At 45.1% G+C, this 25,308-nt stretch overlaps 3 protein-coding genes across 7 annotated transcripts; 2 read left to right on the forward strand and 1 right to left on the reverse strand.

The window, feature by feature from the left end:
• Nucleotides 1-3,331: 3,331 nt before the first annotated feature.
• On the reverse strand, nt 3,332-13,580 carry thop1 (thimet oligopeptidase 1). Of its 5 annotated transcripts, none has more exons than XM_078108017.1 (15): nt 13,407-13,580; nt 12,202-12,287; nt 10,736-10,942; nt 9,049-9,197; nt 8,427-8,531; nt 8,015-8,117; nt 7,653-7,810; nt 7,160-7,295; nt 6,914-7,056; nt 6,384-6,607; nt 5,847-6,048; nt 5,565-5,751; nt 5,355-5,483; nt 4,514-4,650; nt 3,332-3,634 (listed from the first exon to the last, which is right to left on the reverse strand). In XM_078108017.1, exons 2-15 carry the CDS (start codon nt 12,212-12,214, stop codon nt 3,473-3,475), a joined length of 2,055 nt encoding a protein of 684 aa, XP_077964143.1. In that variant the 5' UTR covers nt 12,215-12,287; nt 13,407-13,580; the 3' UTR covers nt 3,332-3,472. The 5 variants fall into 5 exon arrangements, with proteins under 5 accessions (XP_077964143.1, XP_077964140.1, XP_040040217.2 ...); XM_078108014.1 differs by having other exon boundaries at nt 8,427-8,534; XM_040184283.2 differs by lacking the exon at nt 13,407-13,580 and adding an exon at nt 12,492-12,633.
• On the forward strand, nt 12,755-18,317 carry sgta (small glutamine rich tetratricopeptide repeat co-chaperone alpha). The gene is made up of 12 exons (XM_040184284.2): nt 12,755-12,942; nt 13,958-14,099; nt 14,740-14,843; nt 14,992-15,094; nt 15,218-15,317; nt 15,939-16,043; nt 16,268-16,403; nt 16,493-16,555; nt 16,763-16,800; nt 16,873-17,178; nt 17,265-17,388; nt 17,792-18,317. The coding sequence occupies exons 2-11, from the start codon at nt 14,000-14,002 to the stop codon at nt 17,374-17,376; spliced, it is 1,167 nt and encodes a 388-aa protein (XP_040040218.1). The 5' UTR covers nt 12,755-12,942; nt 13,958-13,999; the 3' UTR covers nt 17,377-17,388; nt 17,792-18,317.
• Nucleotides 18,318-19,293: 976 nt separating this feature from the next.
• LOC120824241 (zinc transporter ZIP3) lies at nt 19,294-23,191 on the forward strand. Its single transcript, XM_040184918.2, has 3 exons — nt 19,294-19,387; nt 20,877-21,162; nt 21,670-23,191. The coding sequence occupies exons 2-3, from the start codon at nt 20,956-20,958 to the stop codon at nt 22,417-22,419; spliced, it is 957 nt and encodes a 318-aa protein (XP_040040852.2). The 5' UTR covers nt 19,294-19,387; nt 20,877-20,955; the 3' UTR covers nt 22,420-23,191.
• The last annotated feature ends 2,117 nt before the right edge of the window (nt 23,192-25,308 follow it).

Genomic DNA, 25,308 nt, shown 5'->3' on the forward strand with positions numbered 1-25,308 from the left:
CCCTTCTCCCCCGATCGTGCAGTCTGGCTGGACGGCCAACTCTAAGAAGAGTCCTGGTGGTTCCAAACTTCTTCCATTCCCGGATGATGGAGGCCACTGTGCTCATTGGGACTTTCAATGCTGCAGAAATCTTTCTGTACCCTTCGCCAGATACAATTCTGCCTCGATACAATGCTGTCTCGGAGGTCTACAGATAATTCCTTGGACTTCATGGCTTGGTTTATGCTCTGATTTCCACTGTCAACTGAGATACCTTATACAGACAGGTGTGTGCTTTTCTCAATCATGTCCAATCAACTGAATTTAGCACAAGTGGACTCCAATCAAGTTGTAGAAACATCTGAAGGATGATCAGTGGAAACAGGAGGCACCTGAGCTCCATTTTGAGTGTCACGGCAAAGGCTGTGAATACTTATGTACATGTAATGTTTTTGTTCTTTATTTTTAACAGATTTGCAAAAATTTGCAAAAAACATTTTTCACTTTGTCATTATGGGTTGTTGTGTTTAGAATGTTGAGGAAAATAATGAATTTAATCCATTTTGGAATAAGGCTGTAACATAACAAAATGTGGGAAAAGTGAAGCGCTGTGAATACTTTCCGGATGCACTGTATGCAGCATTTTTTCTTTTCTTGTTGTCACGTCCTTTGTGTCTGTGGACTGGTTTTGGGAGCAAACGAGTTTCCTCTCTGCAGATTAATTCTAATCAAATCTAAAAACATCAGGGGTCTCTCTTTAAACCTCACTGGATTCACAGAAACACACTGTAAACTTTAAAAGAAATGAATCCCATCTGTTAACTAGATGTAAAGCAATGCAGGTGAAATTGTAAAAGAAAGATCCTCAGAGGGTTAATAAACGTCTCTCGCGCTGTTTTCTGTGGATTCAGTATCTTTAAACGACGCACATTGTATCAGCTCGGTTCACCGCGATCCGTGTGCTGGGAACGTAGGAGTCTCGGCCCCCAGGGGGGCCGCCGCCAACAGCCTGCAGCTCACTGCCAATTACGCTGCAGAGAGCGTCAGGGGGGTTGAAGGTAATGAAGATAACAAAGCTACTGTAGAGCGGTCGGACGTTTGCTGCACACTTACAAACCTCTGACATCATGGGACACAGTTCTAAATACTAAAACCTTCTTTAGTTCTTGTATTTTAAATGACACTTTCTTAAATGTAATGTGTTATAGTCCAAGAATTCCTTAAAAATATATGATGTATCATGTTTGGTGGTAGTTAACAGGTTACCTCTGCAAAACAGTTCTATTTTTTAATTGGATTTTGGAATATTGCAGGAAATAACTGGTATACACAAGTTACACCCCCACGTTTTCTTCAGCGAACAAACACCATGTAATGATTCAAAGCGTGTGAATGCTCAGCAGAGTGACGAACGCGGCAAATATTAAATATGAACACAACACGGCGGTCAAAGCAAACTAGCCGGCAAAACATTTTAAAGTCCCACTGCGATACTTCTTTGCAACTGACTTTTAAAGACACCGTCAAAATTCACAAGAGGGGTATTTACTCATTTATCTGATATTGTTGACCAAACCCCTTATTTCTAGAACGTAACTGAAAAACACACTGAAATAAAGGAACTATTCCTGCTTCACTGTATTCAGGGGTTCCATGCAAAGTCCCCTCAAAAACCCCAACTATGGCAAATGTCAAATAAAATACATAAACCTTCTCAAGTTCTCATTTGTATTAATGCAATAATGATTATGCACACTTTAAATATTCACTCATTCCATTGAATTCACAATGTGGGTTTTCCACTGTGAGAATGTCAGTTTAGTTTCTTATTATTCACACAGCTAAAATATCACAATTAGAGCAGCTTCACGGACAGATTACGGTTTGATGAATGTTGTCTTGAATGGCCGGTTAGTAGAAAGGTGTGCATGGCAAATATGAATTGCATATGTGTTATATAAAAAATAACATAGACAATCTTTTAAAACGGAACGATTATTTGATTTAGAATTGTTTGCATATTTGCTCTTGTTCCCTTTAGGCCATAACAGTGTGCAGCAGATTGAGTTGTTTTTTAAGATGTTGACGGTTTGTTCTGGAGTTTTACCTTCGGGCCGTCTTCTTTTGTTTTTTAGGGCGAGCTGTCGAGCTGCAGCTCTCTGAGGACATTACATCAGCCCTGGTCCCCTGCTGATGCCTCGTGCCTCACATCCCTCCATGGACGCTCTGAAGCTCTTCTCCTTCACATAGTGGGAGCAGGAAATCCTTATTTGGGCAAAGAGGGCTCCTTCAAAAGACACACACAGCAGCGACCCAAACAAGTATTTGGGGGGGGGGGGGGGGGGGGGGGGGGTTGCATGGCCGACATAGTCTCTTCAAAAAAAAAATCAGCATTAGGAAAAACATTCTCCATCAACTCTGAGGTGTTCAAGCACCAAGCGCCATGATGAAACACCGACTCCACCTCTTCTTGTCCCACGGGGGTCGTGCCCTCAGGTCAGCTGTCACCTGCAACTGCAACTGCTGAATGAAGGATGGAGCCGGGTCTCTGTGAAGACCGCCAACACACATCGGGCAGCCAGCAGTAGGCTGCGTATTGGAGTACCCCTAGCGCCTAGCTGGGTTAGCTTAGCTTCCACCTCCGCTCTCCTGTTTGGTGGTCCATACAATCAGGTCCTGAACCGGTTTGGCGTTGGAGTCCACCGACAGAAGTGTTTGGCCTTGCACACGTGAGTGACATGTCTGGATGTAGGTAGGGATCAGTAGACCTCTCCCTTAATGGCATGATGCCTTTAGTGGAGGACTGTATATTGCACACAGGTCCAAATCAACCTACAGTATAACAAGTTTTCCCTCATTCGACAAGTCATAATCAACCCTGAAAAAATAGGAAAATTCAACTGAAAAGTAAGAACCTTTTTTGTGCATCTTTGGTCCCCTTGTTGAGACATTCGTGCAGTGAATAGAAGGATGATTTCTCAGAGTGTCGTCTGCTGGAGATGGTCGTGGCATTTTCTGTCGCCTCAGAAAAATGCTTGGTATGCAAACACAGCACCACTTTGCCCTTTTCCCCTCATTTTAAGACGTGTATTCAACCAATGCTATAAATATGCACATTAGAATCCTCCAACCTTGCAACTACAGTTTGGTGATCCATTTGGCAGGCGATACGAATATTATAATTCATATATTATGACACGTCTGAGCTTATGTCAGAAATACAAAAAACGGACTGGAGGATCAGCTCCTGACATTTTATTTAACCGGTTCTTTCCAGCTTGTGAATTCGATTTTTTGAAGGGAGGCCGGTCACAAAGATTTTGTCACAAAATGCTCCGACACAGAAGACAACTTCACTTCAAACCATTGTTTATTTCCGCAAATTCTTTTTCCTCATTGGGTAACGTGATTATTCTTTTTTCTTCTTCTAGAAAACAGTCCTTTGTCACTGCTGTGAAGGGGCGGGGTGGTGAAGCCGGGCCGCTGTGATTGGTCAGCAGGGACAAGGCGTGCTGGTGTCCTGCTTCACCGTCAGTCCTTTACTCAGCAGGAACGCTTCTTGTTTCGGTTCCCGCCCGAGGAACTTCCTCAGCATCTCGGAGGCATCCTCGGAGCCGCCGGGTCCCAGGATGAACTTCCTGTAGTCCAGGCCCACCTGGAGGACCAATCAGGAGACAGCGATTAACAGTCAAACTCCTCAGGGAGTTTCTATACACTGCAAAGGCCGCACAATCGTAAATGCTTTTTGATGAACACTAAAAAAAGACATTATACATGTATGCATTTAAAAATGTAGACACGCGTGGACTGCACGGAGTTACTATAATCTTTACATTTACATAAATTTAGCTGAAGCTTTTATCCAAAGCGACTTACGATAAGTCTTGACAGTCTAAAAGAAGTAAACACTGAATGATTTTGAGTTGTGTCATTACATTAAAGAAATACTAGGTTTTCTGTTTCCGACTGTTTTAAATGTTCAATGCCGTTTTGGCTTTGGTGCTGAAGACAAAGGATGAGAGTAGATGGACAAAGACTGGATGATCACTCGTCACATTACCAAGTCAATGTTGTTATACTACGTATAGGTTAACGGTTTGTGCTATTCTTATCCGACATGTGATCAATAACGTCATGTCCGCTGTCTTGTGGGGGAAGAAGTACTGTATAGAAATACTCTGCGACAAGTAAAAGCCCTGCTTTCAAAACGTACTTGGTTGTTACAGTAAAAATTATATTAAGCAACATTACTCATCATGCAGAGTGACACAATTTCCCAGTAATTGTTTATCAATTTAATGTTTCAGCTTTTAAAAAGGTTTAATATATATGTGTTGGATAAATATAGGATGGTAAAATATATTTCCACCTGAGACGTGGTAGAATGCTAGTAGTTATGCTCAGGTACAACACTTGGGTAAAATGTACTTGTTATAGTTGATGAGAAATCAGCGGCCATATGCCTACTCTTCATACATTTCACCTGCTGACTGTTGGCTCCTCATGAACATTTTTAATTTGTCTCCTCACTGACCTTCGGGTTCATGATTCCCTCCAGTTTGAAGCGAGCGAAGAACATATCCATGGAGAACACCTCGCTCCACAGGTAACCGTAGTACTGAGCGTCGTAACCGCCGGCCAGGTGCCCAAAGGTCGCCGGCATGTTGGTTCCTACAGCACAGGTACGGAGAGGTCAAAGGTCAGGGGGGATCAGAGGTAAAGCAGTAAGGGTGAAGCATGGATGCCTGGAGGTTTTTACTACTTCAACTGTCCAAATTATAAAACACTTTTTATAAACACAGTTTATAAGGGGTGAACAGGTGACAAGGGGTGTGGGGGGGGGGGTGTGGGGGGGGGTGCGACGAGACATTCCCCCCTGGAAATTTGAGACCGTTAAGAGTAATCAAAAAGTGAGCCAATGTAGAATAATCATACAAATTGGGCTGCGTGTAAGTAAGCAGTAAAATTTCTTAAACAAGCATTCGGCCGCCACACCACATCCACGCCGTGTGATGCGTGGTAACTGTAGACTTCTCAATGCTCATGACGTCACATCAAAGAGGTTTCATCAGGAAGATCATCATCACCTTTATTCCTTGTCTCACTCCAATCTCAGGAACGGTGACATAAGTTATCTGTGGAAATATTTTGCAGGACATTCTGCCTTGTTTTTAATGCATTAACTCTTGACTTGAAGATGTCCATGTGACCTGAGTTTACAGATATTTACAATTCCTTTGCTTCATAGTGAAGGTCGGCAGCGTATTACAGGAAAGACACTGATAGTTGTGGAGCATCGTCATGGTCACCAGAGAAGAATTTAGACTTTTTTTTGTTTTCTTCAAGTGCAGAAAGTAAAGCGTTTGAAAGGCCACCTGTGGATGCAGGGATTCCCAGGACCTCCTGACAGAGGCGCCCGTACTCCTCCGCGGCGTCCAGTCCGTTCCTGGTGTGCAGAGCCTGGTCCACCTTAGCAAGAACGATCTGCCTCAGGTTAAACAGACCTGCGGGAGAGTCACGGCCGGGGTTAACGCACATGGTCTCAACCTCAAACGCAGCCATCGAGGCCGGGTGGCGGCACCCACCGGTGTTGGCGAGGCGGGACTTGATGAGTTTGTCGAGCAGCTCCTCCGGGATGGCGTTGCCGGTCTTGTAGTGCTTGGACATCCTCTGCAGGGGCTCCCTCTCCCAGACCCAGTTCTCCAACATCTGAGACGGCGCTTCCACAAAGTCTCGCTCCACGTGAGTCCCGCTGAACATGGCGTAGTCTGCCTGCAGGGCCACACAGACACACACACACACACACAGTCAGAAACCGGCTTACAGGAAGTACACCGACTGCATCGAGTGGGTGGACACGGTGGTACCTTGGCACACAGCTGGTGCATGACGTGTCCAAACTCGTGGAAGTACGTCTCCACCTCGTCGTGCTGCAGGAGCGACGGGGCGCCGGCCGTCGGCTTGCTGAAGTTGGCCACCATGGCCGCCACCGACATCTGACGCGTGCCGTCGGGCAGCAGACAGCCGGGCTGCAGGCCGAAGCAGGCGGCGTGGCCGTACTTCCCCTCCCTGTGGGGGGAAAGGTGTGAGGGGAGACACTGAGGACACCCGGACACTCCCATCTACATATTTAAGAGGAGGAGACAAAGACAATGGAGCCAAAGAGGTGGACGTGGGAGGGAGTAAGAAGGATGTAGAGCAGTGAGGTGGAGATGGTGGAGGAAGTAAGAAGACGATGGGGGAAGAGAAACACAGGAGTGTGTTTCTCTCCTGGGAAGAGATGGAGGGGAGGAGGATAAGAGACAGGGGGTGGAAAGATTACAGAGGCAGAGCTGTGGGAGGGGAAGCACAAAGGAGAGGAGAGAGTGGTAAGAGGAGGAAGCCTTCTGCCGCCCTGTCCTCACCTGGGGAAGAGGTCCAGGTAGAACTGGCCGACCACCTGACCACTGCTGCGGTCCTTCACACAGTACAGAGTGACGTCCGGGTGCCACACGGACGGAGCGTCCACCAGCTCAAAGGACAGACCAAGCAGCTCCTGGTAGATGTCCAACAGGCCCTGAGTCACCACCTCCATGGGGAAGTACTCCTTCAACAGGTTCTGATCCACTGCGTACTGAGTCTCCTCCACCTGGCAGGGGGGAGGAGGAGGGAAAGAGGAAAAGGACGGGGGGGAAATAACAACAGGAGAAAAGGAAAAATACAAAAGTTGAGCACAAGGAAGAGGGAGAAGATGGGAAAGAAATTAATTGATGATTTAAAGAAAACCTTAAAAATGTCCTTTTAAACGTATTCAGTTGAATCTTTGAAAAAAAGAAAAAAGAAAATAATTTGACCTACATTTTTACATTTTGGGCTAAATTTTGACATTGAATGGGTTTTGTGGATAATGAATCTGAAATCACTTGGGGGCCTTAGTGGAGGACTGATCTCCCACCTGGGTCATGAAGTAGCGGGTGTCCCAGGCGTGCAGCTCTCCGTTGGAGGGGAGGTTCCTCTTCTGGCACTCCTTCTCCTTCAGCCTGACCATGACAGCACGCTCCTCGTCGCCCAGAGGCTTCAGTTTACGAGCCAGCTCCTCTAAAAACGGGCTCAGTTGAGCGCTTATGATTCATGCTTCTTTGGGTTACCTCCCTCTGCAGGCTGTCATGCATGCTGCAGGCGGAACATCAGAGACACTCACCCAGGAAGCCGGCCACCTTCTTCCCAGACTTGGCCATGTTCATCTCCAGGACAAAGTCGGCGTGTGTGGTGAAGCCCAGCATGGCGCTTTTCTGAGCCCGGAGCTCCACCAGCTCCTTCAGGATGGCCGAGTTCTCCTGAAAACAAACAAACAAACAAACAAACAAACAAACAAACACACAAACAAACACACACACACACACACACACACACACGGAGAGGGGAAGCCCTTTTTACTGGATGATCACAGCTCCATGCTCGGCTGATTCAACTGTTCTGTCGTAAACTGGTATTCGTTTTTAAACCTTTGTTAATACCTGGCTGGAACTAAAACACAGCTTCTTTGGATCTCTTTTCTAGAGTCGCTCTTTGACCCTCCGCTTCTTGCCTCACATTTCCACCTGCCCATCAGTAACCAGCATTCATTCCTTCCCCTCCTGTTCCACTGAGTCAGGAGGTGAAAGAGGATGAGGCGTGCTCACTTCCTGCCTCACCTCTTTGCAGCGGGAGTTGAAGGCCTCCTCCAGCTTCCGACGGGTTTCTGGGACGAAGCATTTCTTCATGGTGGGGAAGTAATGAGGATACTTCAGGGTGACCTTCAGCGCCTCTCCCTCCTTCTCCAGAGAGCCCAGGAAGTCCTCTGGGAGGCCGCCTGGAGGCGACAGCAGCGCACGTGTCAATAGGTGGAGATCTCAACGCTGATTGGGTTTAACTGCAAAGATCAGAACCCTTCCCCCAAATAAAAACTCTTCTACGCAATTCACGTGGATGACCCATTTGATTTCAAAACGCCAAATGTGGCCAATAAGTGGCAGGTTTGCAGCGACGGGTGTAGGTGGGCGGTCTGAGGACTCACCCAGCTCGTCCCTGGTGAAGGACAGACTGGTCGTGTTCTCGTTCAGGTTCTTGTTAAAGTCGATGCACAGGTTGCTAAGCTTCTTCTTGATGGTCTTGATCTCCTGCAACAGCATAGTCAAATATTTTCAAAAAAAGAGTTTCAAAACGCACCTTCACAGCATTAAAAAAAACATATTACACAAACAGTGATTTCATTAAAGAAGCACACTCCTTTCTGAAAAACGCCACACAGGAGTTGGTGACTCATCTTAACCATCCATTCAGATAACTTTATCACAGAGAGATCAGCATCCTTTTTTAATAAAACTATTTGATAGAAGCGATTCGGTTTGTGTAAAAAAAAATAAAAAAATAAAAAAATAGAGCCCTCCCCCAAAAAGTGTTGCTAACAGGAAGGAAGCAGTGTCCACCTCTTGTGTCTCTCTGGACAGGTGGAGGCCGTTCCTCCTCCCCAGCTTGATCAGTCGCTCCATGTAACGCTTGGACTCTGCAGTGAGGCTGCCGCCATCCACCTTCTTCTGTAGGGACAAAGAAAAGAGCCCGGATGAGAAGAAGGAAACAGGTTTGATAGGAAAGAGGCTTGTTTTATCTACTTTGACTGTCAGCAAGCGGTCGCTGATCTCTGCATTGTCACACCAACCACAGCAGCTTTGGATCAACCGTGCTCCTAAGCTTCGGTATCATGTTACACGTCATTAAGTCTGCTGTCGCGTGTGTATAACGGCGGTGGTCGGATATCGCTGCATATATACAGTGTGTATGTACCTTTTAATTAGAGGAGGTAGTTATTATTTGCTTAAGATCATTAGTGGATATTTGTTTTCCTCCCGCTTCGATCTGATTGGTTGGTATTTTGCGCATCCTGAATCCAGCTGCTTGTGGGCTTCACCTCAAAGCGTAAATAAACTTCACCGTCCCCAATGTTCTGCTGGAGCTCAGGAAGACGGGACTTGTTACCGTTTTTCTCCTTTCTTGGTTGTTGCCCCAGTGACCGAGTGCCGCTCCCCCCGTCTCATCTCTCCATCAGCTCACCTCCAGAGCGACGATCCTCAGGTAGACGTCCTCCCTCATGCTCATCTCCACGTCGAACTCAGACAGGCGCTTATCGGCGTCGGTGCTCGCCGCTCGGACCTCCTTGCTGGAGGAGACGTGCTGCGGGAAGTCCAACATGTTCCTTTGGACTGAGATGGGACGAGGGGGGGGGGCAGGATTGCAGTGATTTGGGTTTGCTTTACACACACAGATCGTTCACTGATGGAAGCTGGATGGACGTATCTAAGGATTTCACAAAGGCAGCCTGTTCTGTTCTTAGATGCTTTAGAAACAGGACGTCTTAAAAGAGCAACGTTGAAGCAAATATTTTAGCAACTTCCTTTCATATTTGTATAACACTTGACTTCTTTACAGGGATTGTAATAAAGGTGATGAAGTGGTCCGTGAATGTGAGGCACAAAGGTACATGGTGGAGGTTTGTTTATCTTTCATAATTAGGATGAAGTGTCTTAATTGAATTGAGCTTTTGAGCTGAATCTCCTGGTTCAGACGTATTATTTCTTACAGCTAGATCTTCTTTGTTTCATTTTGGTGCAACCTTCCCCTGAGGCGGCAGCAGCGCGCTGGAGGCGCTTTCAGCTGGCTCCACACTAAACTGCTCTCCATTGTCGCAGCAGCTGGTTCAGCTGCTTTCTCTGCAAAGCGCTGACGAGCCGCTGGCATCGCGTACGGATTCTGCCGACGCAGAGCTTAAGCGCAGAGCTCACAAAGGGCCGCCGGCCCGACTGTGTTCAGGCTCGCGCTGCGTTCGAGATCGATTCACTTTCAGGTTCATCACGTGTCAATGGAGCAGAAATATCTGGCAAGGCTAAATATAAAAAGGTAACATTTTGAAAGCTCTGCTAGCCAGGGGCGATAAGCTTTTACTTTAACTCTGATGTTTTATATTCATCCTCATTGTCAGACTCAACCAAACAAAGAATGTATTAACTGTATTGACATGAAGTAGACGCCTGCCTTTAACCTCTATTAAAGTCCTGAACTAAAGCTCTAAATGTGGATTAATCCACCACAGAAATGAGTCCACAAAAAAAGCACTATTTCATCTTGTTTGATAAAAACTACAGCGATCAGCTACTAGAGACTCCCACCAAAACTCAATAGTTCTTCATTGTTATCTTATGGCTGGCGTGTCTGAGTGGATCAACCTGAAAACAACCGTCTCATGTTGAAGGAAAAAAGATTAAGACGATATGAAGCGAAAAAAGAAAGGATTTAGCTGTTTTCAGTGACACATTTTGATCTTTTTATGGAACTCAGCCATCATTATAAATGACTTGTAGCGTTTAAGCACACTCCGACATCAGATACAAGACTCCTCTGAAACATTTATGATGGATCAGATGTGCATTGCTTTTGTGTGCATAAGTTTTAGTTCATGTTAGCCGTTTTTGTTTTCAATGAATGTTGATTCTGTCACCTGTTAATATTAGAGAGAATTATTTATTTCATTTATATGACGGCTCCCGACTTTTTTATATAATTCATATAATTAAATTATATTATTATTATAATAATAATAATAATATGTGTGCAGAGGTTGTTAATGTACAATGTCACATTAGATCGTTACAACTTTCCAATTTCCTGGCTATGAAAAAAACAGGATCATCATGTGAACTGTGCTACAGCGTCACTAGGCAAAGGCTGATTGGTGGACACTGACCCGTGTACTCCACCTCCACGTCAGCGAGGGCCTTCAGCGTGTTCTCGAAGGTGACGCTGTCGAGGGCCAGCGCTCCGATGGCGTCATACACGGCCTTGGTGTTGACGATGAGCTCCTCGGAGAGCTGCTGGATCTGCTCAGGGTTCAGGTCCCAACGGAGCCGGTTCTCTGCGCAGACCGGCACCGCGGTGCCAGACACCACCTCACCTGGGACCGGACATAAGGGGACAGGTCAGTGCTTCTGGTGTGCTCGCTCAAATTAGGACAGAATGTTTCTGTGTTTACTTGTGATGTATATCATTGGATTAGTAGCTCACATTAACACATAAGCAGCATGTTTATGTCACAGTTGGTAAACCTGCAAAATCAGCAGTGTATCCAATACTTGTTCTCCACTGTATACAGTTCCGCAAAATGTTGATCATTTGGTTTTTGATCTGTGCTCGTTGTGCAGGAACTGACGATATGTGGCATGTATTGAAGTATTTTGGATTGACACTCCCTTTTGGAATCATTAAAGTCACGATTAGAACACTATAGCTCAATTGGGCCTTAATAAAGAACATCACCGAATGAACACCGTTACAGGAACTTTAATCTACAACGATTTGGAAATTAAAAAATTCCATTAATCATTTTTATTCACTAAATTATTAAACAGTAAACATTAGCATGAATGGATTACCTAAATACAAAGATGACTAAATCACAAATTAGCACATGTGAGCGTTGCTCGACACACTATCTCAACCTATTCCTGATCAGGTAAACACATTCCTACATACTCACACAAGAGCTGAATATCACTTGGCTCTGTCCTCATTTCATTAATATACTGGAGTCATCACACATTATATCAAACAAATCCATCAACTCATCAAAACAGGAACCCTGTTGTCATTTTCATTCTGTTTGACTAAAAGGTTATTACAATAGCCAACTATGTTATTATATATCACATATTTATTGTACATATTATAATGGTATTTATTCAATATTTGTATTATTTAATTTTTGCAAAGCTTGATAACGCCAGTCTGCTTTTCCACCAAAATCAAAGATATAATTTGATAAAACAAATACCACATTCTACGCTACTCTAACGGTTCCATGGCTCAATGAATGAGCACTGTGAGCTAACATGCTAACGTGGATCAATTACAATTAATGCAGGCTGCAAAGAAACGAGCCACCAATATAACTCAACGGGGTTATTGCTTCGTTCATGTTTTTATGAGGATATACTCCACCGAGAGCTAAAATAATGCTTCAGGTAAATTCTAATCAACGGACAGGTAACAGCCTAAACGTCACAGCACAGCTGCTCAGCTAACGGAAGCTAACAGTGACGTTAAACTAGCACAGACACACTCAGAGCAAATGAAATGTAACGATCACAAAGACAGTCAGAGACCAAACAAGCGGCCATGGTCCAGTCACGTTAAAAGCACCAGGACATGACTCACCTGTCGGCCCCATGGTTCAGGTATTAAGTGAAGCTTCGGTAGGTTGTGTGGTGAACGGACAGGCGGCAAAGTGCAGGACGAGGAGGCTGCACCGGAAGAAGAATGAAATGCATGGTCCAACATTTCAAAATAAAGCCCCACATTCCTATCTGCTCAATCACACTGGGACAGATGTATTTTTAAACGTATTTAGTGCCATGTGAAGTTGTAGAATAGCACAGATAGACCACTAGCACCTGCCCTTTTGCCCTGCATGACAAAAGAGCCCCTTCTGCTGGAACCCAACGTACCCAAAATGCCTTGTTGGTGTGAGAGGTCAGAGGAGAATGGGCAGACTGGTTGGAGATGATAGAAAGGCAGCAGGAACTCAACGATCCACTTGTTACAACCAAGGAATGAAGAACACCATCTCTGAACCATTCAGATGGTTGGAGTAAACAACATGAAAGCATGGCTTTGTACAACACTTCAGGCTGGTGGTATAATGGTGGGGGGGATATTTTCTTGCCACACTTTGGGCTTTACATATATATTTACCAGCTGTTTTTCCGGCTGGTTAACTGGTAACTTTACACCGGAAACCAGCCCCACGCGCTACCTCACCGGCGCCTAGTGTGACGACGTAACTCCGCGTCATGCTAACTAGCTAGCTGAATGACGGCTACGATTACTCGAAGGAGCGGAGCTAACATCACCTTATCCATTACCAGGCTCATCGATACTGAGACACAGAGACAGCTGGTAGGTCAAATGCATCGCTCTGCCACCGGGTCCGACGAGGCAGCGCGGCACGTTTCTCGTACGTCAGCGCCGCTGCAGTGAACGTAAAGGGGTCGGCTAGCTGTTAGCGTGGTGCCGTTGTAACGGGAGTTGATGTCACGTCACGCCAAGCCCCTTTTAAAACGGCATTACAACATGACCTGGCTTTTTTTGGGGGGGGTTACAAACTAACCTACGCGCCTTCTGGAGTATACTTTGAACTAATTACGTAATGCACTTTAAAACAATTTCCTATTCGGCGTACACCAAATACACAAATGTGTGCTCAAATAATTACTGTTAAGTCTTCTAACAGCACGTTCGCCCATTGTTATCGCAAGGGCAATGCGATGTGTAACGCCAAGTGTCAATCTGTTCTTTTGCTCTCCGATAAAACTGTTTACTTAAAAAATGTGATTTAAAGAGAAGCGTACGTAATCTCATACCTAACACTGGTTTCTGCTGCTGATATCCAAAGTTAAACTGCCAGAACTTCCCACGGTTTGCTAGCGTTACACGTTTAAGTCACTTAACTTTACCATCACTTGTCCGCTTGTTTTATCACACATGTATGAATACACGAACATGGCCAGTATCCGCTGTTAGCTGTAAGCGTTGCTAAGCATTCCACGTTAGACTTAGTCGGAGTTGCTAGAATATTCGACATGCTAATGCTAAAGGAGGCTAGCTACACCGATGCCGTTAGAGCGGTGCAGTGGAAGAAAAGTTGATTTAAAGGAAGTGGATGAAGAACAGTAATTTCAAAAGTAATTAAAGCTGTTTGGAAAATGTTGTGATGACTGAAATATTATATTCAATTGTACCGAGTAAGACTCCACGACTGGAATGATGTAAATCCAATGTAAAAGTTTAGAATTGATAAGGTATTTACAACGTGTTTTGTGTGCATGACGATTCTTGACATATCTCGTCGTGCATCGTCATCTTCTTTTCTGGCTGCTTTTCCTTCATCTTGTTGCTGTTTTGACTTTTGCAGGGTCTCTCTCCCACGGTGACCACAGCCTGAGCCTCCGCCGCCATGACGGACAACAAGCGCCTCGCTTTCTCCATCCTCCAGTTCCTCCATGACCAGCTCCAGTCAGGGAGTCTGACCTCAGGCGCCCAGGAGAGTCTGGAAGGTGAGTTCCAAGTGCAAAAAGAATACACAACTAAATCAGCAGACTGTGTCATATTGTGCGTTTACCATTTTAGTATGTCAGGGTATGAACTCTGTTCACTGAACAAACGTGTCATAAATCGCTATTTCCATCATGAGCTGATGAGAGTTTGATTCAGAGTGGTAGAAGTGTGATGAGCTGTTGGAATCTTCTCCGCTGATCATCTTTTTGACCATTATCCAAACTATATTTTTCATTCATTGATCAATGAGTTTTACTGATCATCTTGATACTTTTAAATTAGGACCTGAGGTATTTTTTTGATCAATAGCTTGTGGAAACAAGTACAGTATCTACAGCTGTAAATCCAATCCTTCGGACATTGAATCAACACGTATCATATGCATTATGAAAAATGTCTGACCTGGTATCTGCAGATAATAAAAGTCTTTGATCAGTTCATCCATACCTGTCATCGTTGCTTTGATTGATTTTATAAATTGTTTCCCATTTGCGCCCAGATTAAACTGTTATTTTCCTGCCAAAACACTGATGTATAATTGAGACAAACTAATGGAGATGCATCTGTTGAGTGTCATGGTATTTTGACTCGGTGAATCATTCTGGCTTTCAACTTGGTTGGACTTGGCACGTCCTGCAGTTGCTGTTCAGTGCTTGGAGACGGCATTTGAAATCACGACCGACGACAAGACCCTCGCCGTCCCCATGACGTTACCAGAGATCTTCGCCTCAGCCACAGACAAGGTAAGCGAGCCTGTGTGACCGTGACGAGTAAAATATAACGGATTAAAACCGGGACATTTGTTGGCCTCTTTGGACCTGTTTCTGTGCACGCAATAAAGTAATTCTACCCGGGGATGTCTGAATTACTCTTTGTGTGCGCGTCTTTCAGCTTCCAGTTGAGTCGCATGTCAACAACAACTCTGCTCCTCCACAACCGCCAAACTCCCTCACCGAGGAACAGAGAGAAGAGGCAGAGGCGCTTAAAACCGACGGTGAGACTCCTCCTCAGACGTCTGCCACAAAGAGGATTGGTCTTTTTAGACTGGTTCCTGTTGCTTTGGGTTTTGTCACCGATTTAGTTTGTCACGAATGAGGGTTTACGTTGTCCTCCGTAGGTAATGACCAAATGAAAGTGGAGAATTTTGCAGCTGCTGTTGAGTTTTACTCAAAGGCCATCGCCATCAACCCTGAGAATGCCGTCTATTACTGCAACAGGTCAGTCCAGCGCTTCTATACGCTGTCTTTTTTTCTTTTGTTGCTGTGGCAACAACAAAGGCAGCCACGTCATTTTATTTAAAACCAATAAAAGTCCAGACACTGCTTGAGTCTTGGACGAAAGTTGGTCATGTGCCTGTTTTTCTTTCAAAACATCCAGCCTTACTCAAGTTATCCAGGTCAGTCCTAGTTTTCAAGTGATTTGTAGAAGTGGTTAACTCTGGGTTACCAAGTTACCTCTGTAGTCATCCAGAGACTCGGCCCACTGCAGCTTCTCTTCATGGCGGCTTTGTTTGTACTGTAATCCAAGGCGGCAGATATCAAAGTCCATTTGAGTTTTAACAAGTAGAGCGCAGCTGCTTCATGATGCAGAACAATTTGTGAATGCATTCTGGATAAGATGAGCTAGGTTACAGTGAAGGTGTGTGTATGTGCATGTTTTGAAGAGAATAATGAATTCTTCACAATCCATCCAAGTGATTTCAGTGTACAATTACACGTGAATTAAGTGTATTACACATGACATGTTGCTTTGTCTTTGTATAAAAGTGGTTCCTGTCTTTCTCTGAATTCAGTCATTGCAACCGGCACTCAAAGTATATCCTTTTTGTGCTTGTGCAGGGCTGCAGCGTACAGTAAACTAGGGAACTACGCGGGAGCGGTGCAGGACTGTGAACAGGCCATCAGCATCGACCCAAACTACAGCAAAGCCTACGGGAGGATGGGGTAAGGAAAGCAGCTCTTCTCATCATCGACCTTCAGTAACAACCTCATCTCCTGAAATGCAGAAGAGTCAGAGGAGGGATAAGGTCCACAACCAAAGGCTGGCTGCGCCGCTACGCTTTGGTCCCAATAAGTGCTGATGTCACACGGGATTCATGTATTCTCACTCTAAAGGCTTGAGTGTCCTGATCAAAGTACTCATGTGTTCTGTCATCACCCGGTTTCAGTTTGGCTCTGGCCAGCCTCAACAAACACACAGAAGCAGCAACTTACTATAAGAAAGCTCTGGAGCTCGACCCTGACAACGACACGTACAAAGCCAACCTGAAGATCGCAGAGGAGAAGATGGAAACGTCCAGCCCAGTAAGAACAGGACAGAAGTAAACTGCTTATTCTGAACCAGGGATGCTGTGACGAGTCCCTCCTTATACACGTGTGTCTCTCTTTGTCAGACAGCAGGGATGGGCGGAGTAGATCTGGCCGGTCTGCTCAGTAACCCCGGCTTCATGAACATGGTGAGAGCTCATTCTGGTTCTTCTGTCTGAATTATTAGAAACCCCTCATCATTATTATTATATAGTGTACTACAGCCACACTCCGCAGTGTGGGGTTAGAGGTGGGACAAGCTTCTCCGAGTGTCTTCTCTGCACATCCTTTTGGACCTCTGCTTAGTGAGCCACTGAAACGTTTTATGGAAGATCTAAACATCTGTCTCCCTGCAGGCGTCCTCTCTGATGACCAATCCTCAGGTTCAGCAGCTGTAAGTTGATTTAGCTTTTTCTCTGCAAATATTTGCTCTTTGGCGTTTGTTTAAGGGTATTCTCTCTTTCAGGATGTCGGGGATGATGTCAGGAGCGTATGGTGGGATGCCAGGAGGAGCCAGTGAGGGAGGTGGAGGACTAGGTGGAGGACTAGGAGGGCTGGGAAATTTAGGCGGACTAGGGGGAGGATTAGGCGGATTAGGCGGATTGGGCGGACTAGGGGGAGGGCAAATAGCAGCAGCAGGAGGGCAAGCAGGGGGAGTAGGAGGAGGACTCGGAGGAGGACAGGGAGGCGGAATAGGCGCGGGAGTAGCAGGAAGTGCGGCGCCCTCCGGAGCCGGTGCTACGGGCGGAGATTTGTCAGGACTGATCCAGGCGTAAGTACCCTGCGGTCTCTTGGAGGGTTTGTAAAGTGTCAGGAGGTTCACAGTGTCCCATTTGCTGATTTTTTTTGTTTTTGCAGAGGTCAGCAGTTTGCTCAGCAAATGCAGCAGCAGAACCCCGAACTCATAGAACAGCTGAGGAGTCAGATCCGCAACCGAACGCCCAGCGCGGGAAACGAGGAGCAGCCGTGACACTCAGACACGGTAATGTTTCAACTTCATCGCTTCTGCTTTGAAAGCAAAGGATATAACAACACAGACATTATGCACAGTAACAGGAGCATGATGTCAGTGATGACCTCACTTTGCTTGTTGGGACATTTTCTTAGTATGACAAGTAGCTTAAAAATGTGTATTATGTACAGTACTTGTACTGAATGTAGGCACGAAGCCTGATGAAATGAGTGAACTGTTGGGCTCTGAATGTCTCTGCTAAAAACGTATCATGATGAAGAAATCGAAGTAGAGGTCAGACATTTCGCTCAGTTGCAGCTTCATTGGTGAATAGAGCGGATGTCCCAGCGCGCTCACGCCTCCTGCTGTTGGCTCTGGTTTTTAACTTGCATGTTGGCAGCTGTTAACGTGTGTCTTCCTGTCTCTGTTTCAGGTCGGACAGGTTTGCTTGTGGATGAGACGAGCTGTTATGGATCATTTATATCTCGAAGGACTAAAAGGAAGTTTTTTTTTTGTTTTCCCCCTACATCACTTAACAGCTGCTGCACGAGAGAACAAGGAGCTCCATCAGCTTCCTTCAGGAGCTACGCCACCAAAAGAGAACCACTTCCCGCTTCTCTGTGTGGTTTTCATAAAGCTGATTTTGACATTTACCACTGTGCTACCAAACACAGATTCATTCTACTGCATCTGAATACATTGATGCTCTAATAGGAACATGGCTATTAAAACAACAGAGTTTAAAAACAGAGGCTTGACATGTCTTCTTAAAACCACACAGCTGAATTTCAAATGTTTTGTCCATTACCCTTTTCTGCTCTTAGTGTGTGTGGTGGGGGGGGAGAAGTGAGCGTATGAGTGTAGGTTAATTTTGCCTGCGTGTGTGTTTGTGTCACGTTGAGTTGTGATGAGGCAGAACGCTTTCACCGTCTTGGCAATTAAAAAGAGCCTAAACTTTTTCTACTTTGCTCCTGTCTGATGATTGACGGTGTTCTGCCTTGCTTTCCTTGTCAGCAGCCTCACACTGTTTCCCTGACTCAGCGGCGTGAACCCACACTGAAGTGCTTTGGCCAATAGCCAAATAGTGTCCATCACTCCCATTCAAGTGGACCACAACCCGCTTTCCTTCCGACTCCTTAATACACGAGGCAATATCTGTCTCGTCATATTTCACGTCTCCATACTGTGAGCGGTGACGTTTTAGAGGGCTTTTCTTTTTAAGCTGGTACGGGTGTGCTACTCGGAGCATGTGCACAGTGATGAGAAGCTCAAATATAGATGCATGTTTGGGTTTGAGGTGTCACAGGTAAACATCGTGGCTGTAGAGATCACCTGAATGGTGAAGTATGTGATGTTTATATGATTAAAGTGATGGAGGTCAGTTTAACCCTTTAGTCTTTATATGCACCTGGTTTATTATTTGCCAGAGCAACACCTGTAAAATGAAATGAACTTGTAAATGTATATATTAATGTATTCATAATGACACAAATACTATTTCACTATAATATTAATTTAGGTTTGACATGCTGAGACAGTCTTAATAATGAATGGGGTTTTGATGGCAACACCATCATGTGTCTTTCTTTTATTAATTTAATATAAAATGCATTAAATATGTATGATGGATGAATGAGATGTTAAATACATTAATGTAAAAATAGGAAAAACACAAAATATTGAAACTAATTTTGTGTTTAATGGCCATATTATCACAAGCTACATAATATCTAATCTGATCAAATCTATTATTTTTGGTTTTTCGGTGTCACTTTTTGATGTGACACCTGATAAGTTAATAATTTTATTCAAGAAGAATGGGCCGTAGAATCACTGCGGGACATTATTTCTAACTTGTGGTATTGGTACAATTTAGTAAAGGACCGGCATACACCAACACGTAAGGACTTCCTGAATTACGTCATTCACATTTCCACCACTCAGCGCCCAGAGGACAGGTGACGTGGCTAAAAGCGGAAGTACTCCAATACACCTGCTAAAAGATGAGAAGGGGAAGACGTTTGGACAGGTAAACACGGTGACGCTGACTCATTTTGTAGTTTAGAATGGGTATGTTAAGATGGAGTCACTGTTTCGACAAAAAAACATCGATGTAAAACGCATCTTTCTGATACAGTCGTAGTTTTCAAGCGGCAGGGAGGCTAATGGTCGCTAGCTTAATGTTAGCGGCTAACTTCAAATGTTACTTTAAAGTTAGCCGCCGGTAGCCCGAACACTAGCGGAAACGCTCAAGTATCTTTCTAGGGTAAACGAGTAAAACGTATTTAAATTACTCAAAAAGTCAAATGATATAATAACTTCTCAATATGTATGATTCAGCAGCGTACCTGCAACTTTAAGATACATATAATAAATTAGCATTGTTATGACTTATGCGCGTTGAGGTTGTACTATGAAGGTCCGCACAGGAAGCTGAGTAACGTTTGATGTCTTGTTGCTTCACGTCGACGGTCACCTGCAGCTACGACGTAAACAGAACTTATAATAAATGGTGAACAGTCAAACCCACAAACACAAACAACCACTTGACGTCGGCAGGGATTTCATTTAACCTTAATTTACTTTATTATACAATCAACAGTGTTTAAGAGTGCGTAGCTAACGTCCCTCTGATCCTCACTCACACAATACTGTAAAGTTACTACAAGCGAGTCGATAGGCCTGATTTTAAAATGTTACTGTCACCAAAGATGATAAATATTATGTAACTCAAAATGTATGATGAGGCACAATATCCGATTATTTTTTATAATGCATTTTTGCAGTTGGTTGAAGCGCAGCTCATATTGAACTATAAACTACCATTAAATATTATTTACCTTTTTATAGATTATTCTGCCGATTATTTTCTCTATTAATCGATCGTTTGGTTTAATAAGCAGTGACATATGTTGTCAAAAGCCACACTTTCGCTCTGGCTCTGTTTTGTCCAGCACGACAGTAGATATCCACCTATGTGAAGCTGGAAACCTGCTTGAAAAATGGCTTAAACCATCAATATTACAATTTCTATTGACTAATCAGATCATCAGTTGCTTTTTTTTAAAGGTTTTACATGGACATTTTCACGTGTTTTGTGTGCAGAAACCATCATTTTAAACTAGTAGGCAACGCTCTCAGAAAAATACAATACTAAAACAAATAAACAGAAAGTGTCACAAAATCAAGTACACATTTGGTCTTAAGTTCCATACTTGAGTTAATATACTTAGTTACATTCCACCACTACAAGCTAAAAACTAATACATTTTTGATGATATTATGGGGCAGATGAGAGCAACACAACAGCAATAAATCAAAGTACAATCACCTCAAATTATTCTTTAGTACTGCTCCGTACGTAAGTCATTGCTTTAAACCACGTCAGGAGATTCCTCCGCCTGAAATTCTGTGTTGCCCACCGCCAAATGTTGGCTTTTGTTGAGTTTATTCTGCACTTTCTGATCGCATAACATCTCCCACTCGGCTCAAAATGTCTCTGTCTGTCCCGTTGGAAGCTGCAGCCGTGGAGTGAAGCAGCCGAGTGGAGGTGTTGACATGGTGTGTGTCATGAGGCTGTAGTGTTGGAGCTTAAGGATGGAGGTCCTGGTGGCCAAGCTGCTCGGCCTGCTGGGATTGTTTGGCCTCATGCTGGCGGGGGTCCTGGTCCCGGTGCGTCTCCTGCTAGCCGACCACGACAAGGCGCACAGATACAGGAGATCTCTGTCTCTGTGTAACTCGTTCGGAGGAGGCGTTTTCCTGGCAACGTGCTTCAACGCTCTGCTGCCGGCCGTCAGAGACAAGGTGACACACACACACACACACACTTAAGCATTGTTAGTTCTGGGTGCAGGACACGCATGCGTGCATATGTATAGGTCCACATGTTCTGGAAGATTTCTGCACCAGCTGGAGAAATTCGGGTCATGTATGATCTGTACTTGACGGGCAGAGATACGTAAACAATGACATCTTCGCAGATGCTCAACATCTGTGTTTCCGTTTGGCTCAGCGGTCTCTGAGTCGGTGACTTGGTGGCCGATCTACTGAAGCGCCAAATACTTCATCATCAAGTATTCTCAGCGGTTCACTCCTGCCACATTTAGTTTATTATGGGCGCACATGTGATCTAAACGCATGTATGATCTGATTCAATACCGTAAATAGTTTTACAAATAGAGGAACAAAACGACACAAATACTTTAACAGAGTTTTGACTTGAAACGTGAGAACCAATGAAAGGCCGTCTCGTGGGTTTGCTGGATGAGTTTTGACCTGCGTTGATCTTCAGGGTGTGTTGACACTCCTCAGGTGGCCCAAGTGTTCCAGCAGCTGAAGATCAGCAGCGACTACCCTCTGGCAGAGACGATGATGATGCTCGGCTTCTTCCTCACCGTCTTCGTGGAGCAGACCATTCTCACCTTCCGGACGGAGAAACCGTCGTTCATCGACCTGGAGACGTTTAACGCAGGCGGCTCTGAGGCTGGAAGCGACTCTGAGTACGACACTCCCTTCATCCCCTCTGCGCGGGGCTCGCCGAGAGACGATGGCGGCCACCGCTCCGGGGGACACAATCACGGGCACTTTAGCCCCGCCGAGCTGGCGGGGGCGGGACCTCTGCGCCTGGCCAGCCTGGTCCTGGCTCTGTCCGCTCACTCCGTGTTTGAGGGCCTGGCGCTCGGCCTACAGGAAGACGGGGCCAAGCTGGGCAGCCTCTTCCTGGGCGTGGCCGTGCACGAGACGCTGGCCGCCGTGGCGCTCGGAGTGAGCGTGGCCAAAGCGTCGCTCGGCATGAAGGACGCCGCCAAGCTGGGTGTGACGGTCAGCCTGATGATCCCACTGGGCATAGTGGTGGGGATGGGCATCGAGTCCACTCAGACGCTGGCGGGCAGCGTGGTGTCGGTGGTGCTGCAGGGACTCGCCGCCGGCACCTTCCTGTTCGTCACCTTCTTTGAGATTCTGTCCCGAGAACTGGACGACAAACGGGACCGACTGCTGAAAGTCCTCTTCCTCATCCTCGGCTACGCGGTGCTCGCCGTTCTCGTCTTCATCAAGTGGTGACGCACACGTGCTCTGACACGCGCAGCAATACCAAAGGGGAAGTCATAACTTCACAGAGGCAGCATAGTCCAGCTGTAAGAGAAACAAACATGTGGACCAGCTCTAATCGAACTGTTTATTCTCCTCAGCTGTGTCTGTTGAACCCAAAAGCAAATGTAAACCTAAAGAGTAATGTAACCCCCCCCCTGCAGAAACACCCTCCAGAGGTTTACCTTCTCACCCAGCTGTGGCTCCTCGACTCTGTGACATCACTGCTACGTGTAGTCATGGAACCTGGAGTGCAGCTTCTCTTGGTGTTTCCCTCTGAGCCCCTCACTTAAATGTTGCAGCGGGTGAAACTGAATCTAATTTGTTTAACTTACTGTACTGCTGAGTTGGTGAATCATAATAATACACCCTCATTTATTAGTTGATCATATTAGTAATCTGCAGCTGTTCTATAAATGTTGTGGACTTTAGAGGATTAATATTCCCCTCTAAATGCTGAAATAGTATCAGTTGCTTCGCTACAGTTGTTGTGTAAATGAGTTTACACAGAGAAGTTGAAATGGTCTCAGTGTGACTTCAGTTATTTATCAAACCTTTGTCTCTATGATTTCAGCCTTTCAAAGATACTCAACCTTTATCTATTTACGTGTAATCATTATTTGTATGACTTTTTCATCGTTGATTGTGATCTTATTATGATTCCGAACAGTTTTGTATTTATGATGGTTTGTGACATCACATTGTTTTCTTTGTGTTAGTTTAAATTAAATGGATTATTATCATACTTACTGTTTACAGTTTTTGAATTTGCACAACCTTCACTTCATGAAGCAGTCGCTCAACCCGATTCGTCCGTGCTTCACTCCCTTATCTGCACTCTGATGTTAATTACGCATCACCTTGTCGTCACACATCTCCAGTTGTTGCACACACTTCGATCTCAAAGCATCAACCAGCAACACACAAATATCCAAATCTCTAAACATTCAGTCTGTTGAGAGGAGGAGGAGGAGGAGAAGGAGAAGGAGGAGAATGGTCAATGACGCTCTTGCCCCTATAGTAGAACACGAGCTCGACCATGCTATGAGCACAAGCGCCACCATCAGAACCTTCAGGATGGAGAACCGGTACCAAATGTATTTGCGTTGTGTACCGTAATACTGCATATTGATAGAATACAGTGTACTCGCAGTATTTGTGGGGGCGGGGGAGGAAGGTCAATCCCATGGCGCGCCACTGCAACCTCACTTTAATATTTTAGTTCCAGTTTGATTGCCTGGTAATCTCTCTTTATTGGTGAAGCTTTAGATTTGACCATGTGGATCCTCATCCTTTGACCTGTGGCGCCACCTACTGGCTGAGATACACATCACTGCTCTGTGGCTGTTGGTTGAGATGCATCAGAGCCCAGATGGGCTGTTTCACAATCCTTTCTTTCACCCCCTTGGACTTTCGCTTGGACTTTGTCTTGAGCTTGTGATGTTCATAGTGCAGAAATAAAAGCCTCTTTGAACTGCAATAGAATATATTTATTTTTTATTTTAATTTTTTTTAATTGACTGGCCTTAACTTGGATGCCAATCACCACTACTTAGCAGCAAAGCCACACATAATTTGCAGCACGTTTCTCACATAAGGACCTTGTTTATTTTTCAAAAAAGTGTGCAGCGAATTGTTCAGAGTTTCATTCTCTCCACAGGCGCTTTTAAGGTGATCAGACATATTACTTCCTTGGAGCTATGGTTGGAACCAGATACATTATTACTCCTTCTGCCACATCAAAGCCTTAAAGTTTGCTAGTAGTTTGCTTTGGAGTTGCTGGAGTTAGGACATTGTTAGCTGAACTTAGCATAACGTCAGGAAGCAGGGGGCCACAGCAGGGCCGTTTCACCTGCCACATACTGTAAGGCTCACTTTTAATTATGCCATCTTATTTGCTTCTTCTGTACAAAAAAAAAACTGATTGTAAAACCATAACTTTTTCTTTTAAAGAGCGTTAAGCTCGGCTGACCTCATTCTGGCTTCAGGACCACAACCACGGATGTCAGTTTCCCTTCTCCTGTTCTCATCTTACTCACTCGACTCCCTAAATTTGGAACCGTTCCTTCAGACAGGATTCAGGTGTCTGTGGTGGGTCCACCTGGCATGACGGGTTGGTTGACTTCCTCTCTCAGCTGCCCTCTGGTCCTGTAGTCCTCCATTCTTCTCCTCTGATCCTGTAGTCCTCCATTCTTCTCCTCTGGTTCTGTAGTCCTCCATTCTTCTCCTCTGGTCCTGTAGTCCTCCATTCTTCTCCTCTGGTCCTGTAGTCCTCCATTCTTCTCATCTGATCCTATAGTCCTCCATTCTTCTCCTCTGGTCCTGTAGTCCTCCATTCTTCTCATCTGGTCCTGTAGTCCTCCATTCTTCTCCTCTGGTCCTATAGTCCTCCATTCTTCTCATCTGATCCTATAGTCCTCCATTCTTCTCCTCTGGTCCTGTAGTCCTCCATTCTTCTCATCTGATCCTATAGTCCTCCATTCTTCTCCTCTGGTCCTGTAGTCCTCCATTCTTCTCCTCTGGTCCTGTAGTCCTCCATTCTTCTCCTCTGGTCCTGTAGTCCTCCATTCTTCTCCTCTGGTCCTGTAGTCCTCCATTCTTCTCATCTGATCCTATAGTCCTCCATTCTTCTCCTCTGGTCCTGTAGTCCTCCATTCTTCTCATCTGGTCCTGTAGTCCTCCATTCTTCTCCTCTGGTCCTGTAGTCCTCCATTCTTCTCATCTGATCCTATAGTCCTCCATTCTTCTCCTCTGGTCCTGTAGTCCTCCATTCTTCTCCTCTGGTCCTGTAGTCCTCCATTCTTCTCCTCTGATCCTGTAGTCCTCCATTCTTCTCCTCTGGTTCTGTAGTCCTCCATTCTT

Source organism: Gasterosteus aculeatus, chromosome 8 (assembly GCF_964276395.1).
Source record: "Gasterosteus aculeatus chromosome 8, fGasAcu3.hap1.1, whole genome shotgun sequence".
Lineage (NCBI taxonomy): Eukaryota > Metazoa > Chordata > Actinopteri > Perciformes > Gasterosteidae > Gasterosteus > Gasterosteus aculeatus.

Bases quoted from the DNA above. Each gene is read 5' to 3' on its own strand.
- thop1 (XM_078108014.1), bottom strand. The intron at 7,811-8,014 runs GTGAGTCCTCAG...TGTCGCCTCCAG, and splicing joins CTTCACCAGGGACGAGCTGG to GCGGCCTCCCAGAGGACTTC. The intron at 5,752-5,846 runs GTACCACCGTGT...GTGGCCCTGCAG, and splicing joins TGCACCAGCTGTGTGCCAAG to GCAGACTACGCCATGTTCAG.
- LOC120824241 (XM_040184918.2), top strand. From the start codon at position 20,956: ATGGAGGTCCTGGTGGCCAAGCTGCTCGGCCTGCTGGGATTGTTTGGC. The intron at 21,163-21,669 runs GTGACACACACA...GACACTCCTCAG, and splicing joins TGCCGGCCGTCAGAGACAAG to GTGGCCCAAGTGTTCCAGCA.
- sgta (XM_040184284.2), top strand. From the start codon at position 14,000: ATGACGGACAACAAGCGCCTCGCTTTCTCCATCCTCCAGTTCCTCCAT. The intron at 16,801-16,872 runs GTAAGTTGATTT...TCTCTCTTTCAG, and splicing joins AATCCTCAGGTTCAGCAGCT to GATGTCGGGGATGATGTCAG. The intron at 17,179-17,264 runs GTAAGTACCCTG...TTGTTTTTGCAG, and splicing joins TTGTCAGGACTGATCCAGGC to AGGTCAGCAGTTTGCTCAGC.